This window comes from Bison bison, unplaced genomic scaffold (assembly GCF_000754665.1).
Source record: "Bison bison bison isolate TAMUID 2011002044 unplaced genomic scaffold, Bison_UMD1.0 scf7180017864037, whole genome shotgun sequence".
NCBI lineage: Eukaryota > Metazoa > Chordata > Mammalia > Artiodactyla > Bovidae > Bison > Bison bison.
Genome location: NW_011494609.1, coordinates 8,494,539 through 8,505,861, shown reverse-complemented (window position 1 = coordinate 8,505,861; position 11,323 = coordinate 8,494,539). Strand labels below are relative to the sequence as shown.

At 54.3% G+C, this 11,323-nt stretch overlaps 1 protein-coding gene across 3 annotated transcripts in view; it reads left to right on the top strand.

The window, feature by feature from the left end:
• SLC37A1 (solute carrier family 37 (glucose-6-phosphate transporter), member 1) overlaps positions 1-11,118 on the top strand; it is a 101,566-nt gene extending 90,448 nt beyond the window's left edge. For all 3 annotated transcript variants that reach the window (XM_010834927.1, XM_010834926.1, XM_010834928.1), the window contains exons 17-20: positions 1,257-1,335; positions 5,681-5,778; positions 10,500-10,564; positions 11,011-11,118. In XM_010834927.1, coding sequence (XP_010833229.1) covers positions 1,257-1,335; positions 5,681-5,778; positions 10,500-10,564; positions 11,011-11,026 — 258 coding nt within the window. In that variant the 3' untranslated portion in view covers positions 11,027-11,118. The remainder of the gene's footprint in view (positions 1-1,256; positions 1,336-5,680; positions 5,779-10,499; positions 10,565-11,010) is intronic.
• The last annotated feature ends 205 nt before the right edge of the window (positions 11,119-11,323 follow it).

Here is an 11,323-nt window from a genome sequence, read left to right as displayed (position 1 = left end):
CCCACCTCCCCTGTCCTCAGGGGCGGGCTGAGCACAGAGGACAGCATGGGGAGGGAGGATCGAGTAACTTCTCAGGGGAGAAAGTCAACAGCCCTGCCCTCCACCAAGGTCACAGTCAACACCAGCAGGGAGGCATCAAGCTGATGCATGGATGCAGGGTGAGAGGTGATGCCCACGGTCCTTCACCTCCGTGATCTCCCTCCTAGAACCCACACCCATCCAGTCACGGGAAACAAGGAAAGTCCCAGGAGCAACGTCTGCAAAGCTGTCACAGCCAAGAGGAGCCCCAGGAGACACATGGACCTGGGTGGGCTCCTGGGACACAGATTCAGTTAGACACTAGATAAAAAGCCAGAGGTCTGAAAAAATCATGGATTTTCGTGATGAGGCATCAATATTGGGTCATTCGTCATGAAAAATGTAGCCCAGCAGGGCAAGATGTGAACACAGGGCAAAGCGAGTGTAGGGCTCGTACCAGCTCTGTCCTCTCTGTGCACATTTTCTGTGAATCTAAGATTGTTCTAAATTAAAAGCTTATTTAAAACCACAAGCAGTCCCCCACACGTGGTGCACAGACTTGTGGGAGGGAGGCCAGGCTTCTCAGCGTCTGTCCGGCATGCCGTCCCCACCCCGGCTCCCCAGCGCCCTCGACCTTTTCTGCCGGCTCCGGTGGTCAGCTTGGGGACGGGACGAGCACCGTGCGTCTTTTCATTTTCCATGCTGGATGACACGGTGCCTCAGTGATGGTGCCAAGGAGAGGCTTGTTTACTGAAGAGAATTCCAAGTGTTCTTTTAACTAGAATACACTTGAAAGTGTTAGTCGGTCAGTCGTGTCCGACTCTTTGTGACCCCATGGACTGTAGCCCACCAGGCTCCTCTGTCCATGGGATTCCCAGGCAAGAATACTGGAGTGGGTTGCCAGTCCCTCCTCTGGGCAACTTCATGACCCAGGGGTCAAACCCGGGTCTCCTGTATCACAGACAGAGTCTTTACTGTCTGAGCTACCAGGGAAACCAGAATGCACTTGGACAAGTATTAATATCTCTGATGGTTTTTTACTATTAAAGACATGTGAAGCTTTGCATGCTTTTCCAAGATGAGTCTGGGATGGAGTAGAGCTTCAGTCTCCTAATGGAAAGACTCCACGTTTTGCTTTGCACAGTGATTTGGGTGGATTGTCATGCAGGAGGTGTAGGTTTATTTCTCACTCTGCCATTGCTGGGGCGTGTTTCACACTGATGTTCCTTCTCCTCCAGGGGACGCACAAAAGCCTGAAGGGAAACTCCCATGCCCTGGCCACCGTGACCGCCATCATCGATGGAACCGGATCTGTAGGTACGTGGATGTTTTAGCCCAAAGAGGTTCATCATGGTCCAAGGGGAAACCACGTCATCACGTCTAGCTAGCAGACGCCCTGGATTCCACCTGCTTTTGTGTTATCAGGATCAGCTGGCCTTCTCCTTTTATGTACTTGTTTATTTAATATTTATTTGTTTGGCTGTGCCAGGTGTTAGCTGTGGCATGCAGGGTCTTTAGTTACAGCATCTAGTTGTGGGATCTGGTTCCCTGACCAGGAATTGAACTTGGGCCCTCTGCACTGGGAGTGTGGAGTTTTAACCACTGGACCACCAGGAAAGTCCCAGTCCTCCTTAAAACGTGAGCAGATCCAAAGCACATGCAAGCCCTGGGAAGTGAGCAGCTGGCCCTGCCAATCGTCTCTGATGGGAGGCTCCCAGAGGAGACATGGTGTGTGGCTGGCAGGTCAAGGTTTCTTCAACGTGAGAGGACATGGCCCCAGGTTTTCCTCCAAGCCAGCAGTGGGAAAACTGGCCCACAGGCCACTGGTCTGCTGACTCTTTATCACTGTCATTTCAAGGGGGATGGAATTCTTGCATAAGTGCATGTGGGCTAAGTCGCTTCAGTTGTGTCCGACTCTTTGTGACCCTATGGACTATGGCCCGCTGGGCTCCTCTGTCCATGGGGATTCTCCAAGCAAGAATACTGGAGTGGCTAGCCTGCCCTCCTCTAGGGGGTCTTCTCAACCCAGGAATCAAGCCTACATCTTTCTTTTACATCTCCTGCATTGACAAGCAGGTTCTTTACCACTAGCGCCACCTGGGAAGCTCGGATAGAATCTTACTGAGAGGTAAATGACAGGTGAGCTGTGGGTCCCAAAGCTCATGAGATGCGTGTCACCAGCCCCGTCAGGGGTCTTGGAGAGAACACGGCAACGTGTTCTGAGGAAAGAAAGGGGGCGAAACAAGCCCCTGGCCCCTGTGAGCTGGGCACATGGGACCTGGTGACAGCAAGCCTGTCCTGATCCGAGTCAGGAGGCTTACAGGGATGTCCTTGAACTTTCCTGAGGCTCAGCTGGGGAGCTCGCAGTCTGGGACCACTCCTGCCAAGACCCTGAAGCCGCCTGTGCTCTGCAGACCCTGGAACTGGAGGCGGGATGTGGGCTGGTGTGGCCCTCGCGGCTTCTCCAGGAGGTCTCGGGTTGCATCCTAGCATGTCGCTTCCCACCACAGGTGCCTGATGCCAGAGGGGCAGTGAGAGAGAGGGCAGGCCAGGTGGGGCAGGCCCTGGGGGCCTGGAACACTCTCTAGCAGTAAACCAAGCATTTGCTGGATGAAGGTGGCTCTGTGAGTTCCACCAAATGCTGGCCTCTCTTCGGCCCACCTTGTCTGGGGCCTGCAGACCCCTCCCCACCCAGACTCAGGGCCTGTCTCCTGGCCTACCCTCGTCCGGGGCCCCGTCCACTGTCTGCTCTGTACTGTCCTCTCCCTGCTCCTGGTGGGAAGCCCCAGGACAGGAGTTGGTTTCGTTTTCTGTTGTGTTCTCAACACCCCTGGCAGAGCCCAGGAGCCGGTGCTCAGTGAGGGGGCAAGGAGGGCATTGCTGGGTGGCTCTAAAGCAGGAGATTGCAGACAGGCCTGGGGGGTGGGCAGAAGGTCTCCCGTCCAGGCTGCTGGGTTTGCAAGTGAGGGCTCAGGGGACAGGGGCCGGGGCCCCCCTCAGCCCTCACAGCTCATGGAGATAGGGCCCCCCAGCTCCTACTCCTGACACACTATGACAGTGGTCACCACTCTGGTGTCTTCAGGGAGACCATTCGCTTTGGGGGCTCCTCTTGCAGCCTTTGAGACAAGTCCGGGGAAAGGGCTGTGGGGGCAGGGTCGTGTCACGTGACAGATGTCCGTTGCCCACCAGCCTGCTATCCCGGCTCTCGCAGCACACGAAAAGCTTCTGCAGCCTGGAAGATGTGAGGTCATTGGGAGACTCCTGGGCCGAGTGCGGTGCTCGGGGGCTGAGCAACCCGGCAGCATCCTCCCACCTCCTGCCTGCAGAGCCCTCTGTCTGAGTCCATCCCTGGCTGCCACTGTGACACCCTTTTCTGAAAGCAAACAGAGCTTGGCGGGCAGTGCTGACTGATTTTAAAGTAGAAGATGAGGAGTTGAAGAAGAGGAAATGATGAAGCAGCTGGAAGGCCACATATTTCTTGATTTCCTTCCCAAAACAAGAGGGAAGCAGGAGTCCTTGGCCCAGGGTGGAGACTCAGCATCTATGCACGGGGGCAGCTCTGAGCCGCAGGAGAAACCAAAGCCCAGCTGTGAACTCCTCCCACCCCCACGGAAGGACTGCAGGGGGCGACTTAGACCGCCTCGACCTCTATGCTCCTCTGTGTTCAGTGCTGACCATCCAGCGCCATGACTCCCACCCGGGCGACAGGGTCTGGCTGGACTCGAACTCCCCCAGGCTGTGCCAGCCCCAGTGCATGAGGACCCGGAGGTGGTCGCCATGGAAACGGCATGCAGGCTTGTCCACCGCTTCGTCTGCCTCGTTGTTTCTCTGCTTAAGTGCTGCCCAAGGACACCGAAGCCGAGCAAGGCTCAAGTGGGAACACACAGTTTCAGCAAAATTCTGATTCTCAAGGGCATATGCCTTGATATGTTTGTTAAATGTCATAAATGTTGGTTCCTTTGGAGGCAGAGATTGACTGATTATAAATGAGCCGAAAGTGCCAGCCTGCTCAGTCATGTCTGACTCTTTGCAGCCCCATGGACTGTAGCCACCAGGCTCCTCTGTCCATGGAATTTTCCAGGCAAAAATACTGGAGTGGGTTTCCAGCTCCTCCTCCAGGAGATATTCCCAGCCCAGGGATCGAACCCGGGTCCACTGTATCGCCTGCTTCACTGGCGGTCTCTTTACCCACTGAGCTGTCGGGGAAGCCTAATGAGCGGAACGCCTTCTTGCAGTTCACCAGAGCTGACGGTTCCAGGGACTCCAGCTGATGTGTGTGATGTGTTCACAGTGCTGAGCGCTGCACCCCAGGGGCTGCAGGCTGGTTGTTTCTATATGTTTATACAATTCATTAGAGCCCTGACGTTCTTCAAGTTCATTTTAATTTTCTCGAAGTAACACATGATGTCACTTGAGAAACCAGATAGCCTTAGACAGCATCCTAAGTCTAAACTGAGAAACTATCTAAGAAAATATCTGAACTTAGGAACTGTACTAAATGCAAAATGACAGCCCCCTGCCCACGCCCCCCTCCAGAATTTCCTCCAGAGTCAGTGTCTTCTAGCTCCGTCATCACCACAGGAAAGCCTCTTGTCACCCTCGGCAAGAACCCCACCTCTGACCTCTGGCCTTCCCCCTCAGAGGTCCCCAGCTCCCTGTGCCTGTGCAGCCTCTCTGCATCCCTGCTCCCACCCCTGTGCCCTGGACACCCAGGACCCACCCAGCCTGGAAACGGGTGCCCTTGATCCCTGGGAAACTGTGCTGTGCTATCTCTTTGACAAGTTTCCTCCACTGTTTGTCTTCCTGGAAAACTTACCAGTCAATGTTTAGCTTTCTGGAGTCATCCTCCAGTTCTCTCTTCTGTCTGACTGTCTTTGTTCTTTTCCTCCATCTTCTGAGATGCTCTTGGCTTTCCTTTCCCACTTCTGCACTCGACTTTTTATCTTCACCGTCACAGTGTTCTGTTCGTTGGTGTCGTTCTGCCTTTTTAATCCCTCCCGTTCTTTCTTCGTGGGTGTGGTGCTATGAGATTGAATCCTGGGCAGTTGCTGGTGTTAGATGGTTTTCAGACATAGACGCGGGGGTTTCACACGTTTCAACTTCATTCTCTGTGGTTCTCGTGGGTGTGACACGCTTTCCTAGGAATGTTTTTCTCCCTGGTTTGTTTATTTCCTCCAGGTTCCCCTCGAACCAGATTGTTTTCTTTCAGGGCAAGGCTTTCCTCTGATATAAGTGAACCTTGGCTGTCCCCTCATATATTCATGTTTAATACGGGGCTTAATCACTCATTAAAACGCTTTTCTGTGCAGCAGGCATGGGGGAGTGTGTAAACTGCTGGTCTATGGGGTCTGAGTGGGGTCTGGAGGAGGAGACCCCCAGTACCCATGGGGTGTGCCCCAGCATTCCAGCTGTTGTGAGGGAGGGGGCAGTGTGAAAGATCTTAGTTCTCCAACCAGGGATCAAACCTGTGCCCCTACAATGGAAGCACAGAATCTTAACCACTGGACCACAGGGAAGTCCCCTTAATGTGTGTGTGTGTGTGTGTGTTTTAATTATGAATAAGGTGTTGAGGACTCCCTTCTGTTTACTGGGCCTGGGTATTTGGGTGGTTGCGGTCCAGGGTCCTCTGCACACACCATGTATGTCCATTTTCTCATTCCAGGAGCAGCGCTGGGCCCGCTGCTGGCAGGGCTCATCTCCCCATCAGGATGGAACAACGTGTTCTACATGCTCATGTTCGCAGACGCCTGTGCCTTACTGGTGAGTCGCCTCACTTTTCCTCCAAGGCTTTCACAAGTGTCTCTGTGGTTGTCACGGTCAAACGCTGGGGATGCTTGTTCCTGTGGACTCCCGCCACTCCCAGGGGACTTTGGGCCGGTGATGCGTCCCTCAGGCTCCTGGGCCGGGGCTCTTTCTCCCTCTGGCTTTGATGCATCCAGAGCAGCAGCAGGCAGTTTCCAGCAGGATGGGTGAGAGGTCAAGAGCAGGGGCTCCCTGGCCTTGGATCCTGAGCCGGTCAGCTATGAGTGGCTGGGTTCGTGTATGACTTGGGTGGTTCCTGAGCCCCTCTGCTCCAAAGCATCCACCTGTGAAGTGGGCAGCACGGGGACACCAGGAACATGATTACTGTGTTGCTATGGGGATTAAAGGGGACCATGCGCCGAGTCCTACCTGGTGCCCTGACCTTTCCCACACCCCTCCTGTCCGCGATCAGCTGCACTGGGGAAGCTCCTGATTCCCACATCCAGAGGACCGGAGGTCAGAAGAGGAGCCGGGGCTGCTCAGGCAGCACTAAGCAATCTGCTCTCTGGGCCCCGTGGCCTGTCCCCTCCTGCGTGAGAAGAGAGGAGGGTTTCCTGGGGATGGCGAAGGCCCGTCCCCACAGCACAGTCCTGCAGGGGCCACCCATGAGAACGGCCACCATGCTCTCCCTTACCAGTCACCCACACCAGGCCCAGACCCAAAGCCACCGTCTCCTCTCAAGTCACCTGGAAAAGTGAACATTTACCCCAGCACAAATGAGTTGAGCACCTTGGAAGTTTATATTTTCATTCCCAGAAGCCCTAAGTCACAGATCCCCAACTTTATACACAATCAAATACCAACTTTCAGCTTATGAACCTGTGAGGTGGGCAAAGCAGCCCCTCAGTTAAGCCCCCAGATCATTTCTGCCAGGTAGCAGTGAAACTTCCATAATTATGGCTATTTAAAGATGGACTATTCTTCTAGTTCAGAAATAACGTGTATATATACATTAAACTTCCTTTTACTGCACAACTACACTCGTAAGAAAGGAAGGGACATCCCCAGGAGCCAGAGATGTAGAGACTACATGAAATATGTACCAAACTGATGCTGGGCGGTTATACCTCCCCCACCACGGTCCCCAGCCCCAGGTGCTGGACCGGCCCAGGACGGGGAGCTGGAAATGGAGCCCCCCTCCTCAAACCCGGACCCTCAGGGAGCTCTGGGTGCAGTGAAGGCATAAACACGCGTGCGTACTGGCACAGGAGAGAAGCAGGATCTGCAACCTCTTAGCCTGCTCACCAAACTGGGGAGAAATCTTCCTGGAAGCTAAAAGTTAACCTTCAGTTGAGGGCTACAGTAACCTTCAACTTTTTAACCTATATTCTGTAAATATCACACAATGAGTATGTAATATTACAAAAAAATGAGTAAAAAATGATACTAAAATACTCAAAAAGCGAGTATTACAAAAAAGTGAGTAAAATTGGTCCCAGGATGCTGATATACCCGGTTCTTCGGCAGAAGCAAATCCCAAGTCAACTGAGAGGGACAGTCCTCACCCCAGTGGCACTGGGTCCCGCAGCTGTCACCCTGCTGCAGACAAGCTCTTACCCCAAATCAGGAAACAGTAGGAAATGGTCTGCTGTGATGGGGTGACAGGCACAACAGATAGACACCCCCAAAAAAACCCAGGTAAAAGGGTTACCAGACAAACTAAAACATATTTAGCATTTCCCTGGTGGCTCAGTTGGCAAAGAATCTGCCTGCAATGCAGGAGACCGAGGTTCAATCCCTAGGTCAGAAAGATCCCCTGGTAAAGGGAATGGCAGCCCACTCCGGTATTCTTGCCTGGGAAATCCCGTGGATAGAGGAGCCTGGTGCGTTATAGTCCACGGGGTCGCACAGAGTTGGGCACGACTTAGCAACTAAATCACCAAGATTATCATACTCAGTGAAGTAAGTCAGAAAGAGAAAGACAGGTACCATCTGATGTCACTCATACGTGGAATCTAAAATACAACACAAATGACCTATCTATGAGATGGAAACAGACTCACAGATGTGTGTTTGCCCAGGAGGAGTGGTGGGAGGCAAGGATGGGGAGTTCGGGATTAGCAGAGGCAACCTATTATGTAGAAGACAGATAAGCAACAAAGTCCTACCGTATACCACAGGGAACTGTATTCAGTCTTCTGGGATAAACCATAATGGAGAAGAATATAAAAAAAGAATATGTGTGTATAAACTGAGTCCCTGTACTGCACATCAGAGGCGGGCACCACACTGTAGATCAGCTATATGCGTGCGTGCTCAGTTGCTTCAGTCGTGTCCAACTTTAGCCCTCCAGGCTCCTCTGTCCATGGGATTGTCCAGGCAAGAATACTGGAGTGAGTTGCCAGTCCTTCCTCCTGGGGATCTTCCCAATCCAGGGATCATGCCTTAGTTTTTAAAAGAAGAAAAAAACAAGAAAACATTACTAAAGATGGCAAAGAAGAAACCAAATTCATGAGAAAAGAACAAGAGCTAAAAAAGACAGAGCTGGTGAGATGCAGGTATAAGGAGACCATCCAGAATGCAGCCCAGGAAGAGATGGAAAATACTGGAGAGCAGACAGAGACTGGAGGCCCTGTGCTGTCCAGGAGGAACTCTAAAGGAAGAGACTGCAGAGACCGGGACTCTCTGAAAAGAGCTGAGAACAGAAGCAGCCCCTGCCATCGATGATGAGACATGGGGTGGATGCAGGGAATTTGGGGGAGGATCCAAGCAGAGCACAGGCTGGCTGATGCACCCCTACCCGCAGACAGAAGACGGGCTTGGAGACCCGGACCCCAGTTACAAGAGACACACCTGAAATGTCAAAACACAGAGAGGACAAAAGGGAAGACTCGCACACACAACAGGCAAATAATAACTTTGAGGCTGCAGGACCAGCCAGGTTAGATGAGAAACTAAAGCCACAGTCATTGCAGGAGAGAGAGAGGGCTTCAGCAGGCGGCTGGGCGGCTCACCGAGGGCAAGTCTTCATCCTTAAAGACCAGACGCGCCTCCTCTCTTTGTGGGTCCACAGGCCAGTTTCCCCTCCTTGCAGGTCTGAGCCTGGACCTCAGTGAACCCGGCAGGTCATCCTGGGGGCCTGAGGACTGTCCAGCCGCACTCACGCCTGGGGGCTGTGCTCCCCAAGCCTCGGGCCTTCTCCTCAGTCTCCAACTTTGGTCCCATGGGGCTGTGGCCACCCAGGTGGGCTCTGGGCCTGGGAGGTCCATTCACTGCGGGCATTGCACACAGAAGCCACTTTTGTCGTGTCTGGGAAGCTGGTGTTTGCCCTTCAGAAATGTCGCTGTGGCTCACAGGGCACCCCGGCCCAGAGGAAACACTCGAGGGTCCTTCCTCATCTCCTTCCTCTTAAGGATCTGCTTTCTGTGGTCACGGGCCCTCCCCGATACAGATTTGCACGTATTGGACTCGGCATTCGTATTGAGGAGACTCCAGCTCAAACTCAGCAAGGCGGTGCTAGATCATGGGGTCTAGAGGTTCAAGTTCACAGGATCAGTGTTTTTAGCCAGAGTGTGACATAGCCACCCGCAGTGCTCGGAGCATCTGTCAAATCCCCACACTCTGGCTCAGCCACCGAGATCCCAGGAGCCCCACGTGTAGGTCAGTCCTCGAGGAGGAACACCTGTTGTCTTCAACCTGCACAGCCACCATACGAGGCGTGACTTAAGCTCCTTCCTGAATCTTCTGCATCTAAGAAAACAAACGTTTCTGCTCCCAGAGTCTGCCGGTAGACTTGGTACTTGGTAGCTCGTGTTTTATTGAAGGAGCCCCTTGAAAGCTCCTCCAGCGCCCCCACTGACAGGGCCTTCTGGGCCCAGGGCGCCTGCGGCTTCCCTAGAGGAGGGGCCACGAGAGCCAGGACTTCCTCGGGAGCCCCTCTCGCAGCCCTGAGCAACTCACATCGTGGGGGCTCCTCCCGGGGGGTGGGGGTTCTCAGGGCTTAGGGAAAGACTAGATCCACAGCTGCAGACGGTTCCGCTGAGGGCAAGACTTCACCGCAGGTCGGGATGTGTACACGGACTCCGCCGTCTTGGCAGGTGAGGGCCGTGAGGGAGACGAAGGCAGAGCTGTTGTGGGTCTACCCTGAGACCGCGGGGTAGACCACAGGCCTGGGGCTGGGGCCCAGCTGTCCCAGGAGCTTCCCCAGAGGTGGCTGGGGCCTCTGGTGACAGCAGCCAGTGAGCACTGGCCTCAGAGTCCCCCCAGGTCCCCCAGTCTCACTGTGAAGGTGAGTCACCTTGTCCTTTTTTTCCCTTGGATATTTTATGACTAATCTAGTTTCATTTAAACAGACGTCCTTCTGGATGAAATCTGGCCTAAGGGCCTTATTCCCAGGAGCATGGCCTCCACTGTGATGCATGGGACTACGTGACCAGCAGCCCAGCAACCCTGCCCTGAGACCAGGCAGGCAGGCAGCTGTGCCTGAGTTGGGGGTCGGGGGCGCCCGCTGCTCTGCTTTAGGATTTTACATTCAGAGGCACGGGGCAGCCCCCCACCCCCATCATGTGACACGGGGAACCGCAGACGTGACGAACTGGAACTTGAATGCTGAGCTGGTTGGGCCGGGGAGCTGGCAGAGTGGGGAATGGCTGTGCCAGCCCCTCCCCAGTGACAGCAGGGCGCCTGCCCAGGGTCTCCCAGCAATAATGTGGTCTTCTCTTTGCTTTGGGCACGTGCAGTTTCTGGTTCGCCTCATACACAAGGAGCTGAGCTGCCCAGGGTCGGCGACAGGAAACCAGGTTCCGTAAGTGTCTCCCCTGCCCGCACCCCACCCGTGCCCGTCACTTATGTCCACTGCCGCCCCGGCTTCTCTGAAAGGCCACACCTCACCCACGGTCCCTGGCACTCTGCACCTCACTCACTCTCATTTCTCCTTTCCTAATGAATACCAGGTGGGGATGCGATCCAGGTAAATCTTTTCTCAAAATAGAGTGAAAAAATGTATGGGGAGTTGATTCAGTTGTTCCCTTTGGGCTGCAGCTTTTGGACAAGTAGCAGCTCCCGGGCTGTGCCTGGCTCTGCCCCCCTTCCTTTGTCCTGTCCCCTCCGCTCTCCCCAAGGCCAGGGGAACGGGAGGCCTCAGGAGTCCCCGGCAGACGGGGAGAAGCAGGCACCTGGGCTCTGCGCTTTGGCGGTGAATTGAGTGCCGCTGGCCAGGTGACCAGCTGCTTTTTCTTCTTCCTCTTCCAGGTTTAAGGAGCACTGAGTCCTCGAATCCCATGAAGGAGGGCTGGGCCCATCCTTCACAAACTGTTTTTCAAGAAAAAGTTCAAATAAAGGATCCTGTGTTGAAAAGAATGATTTTGCCCTTGCCTTTTGCACATTCACCTGGAAAAGACACGCAAGCCACCTTGAGAATTCCTGGCACCTAGTCAGCCGGCCCGTGGGCTTCGGGCCACGGGAGGGGAGCCCATGGGCGTGCTGGCTGCCACCCACTGAGCCCCTCAAGCAGACAGCTCCCGGGCGCTGGGCAGCCCCTCCACGTCCAGAGTGACGGCGGCAG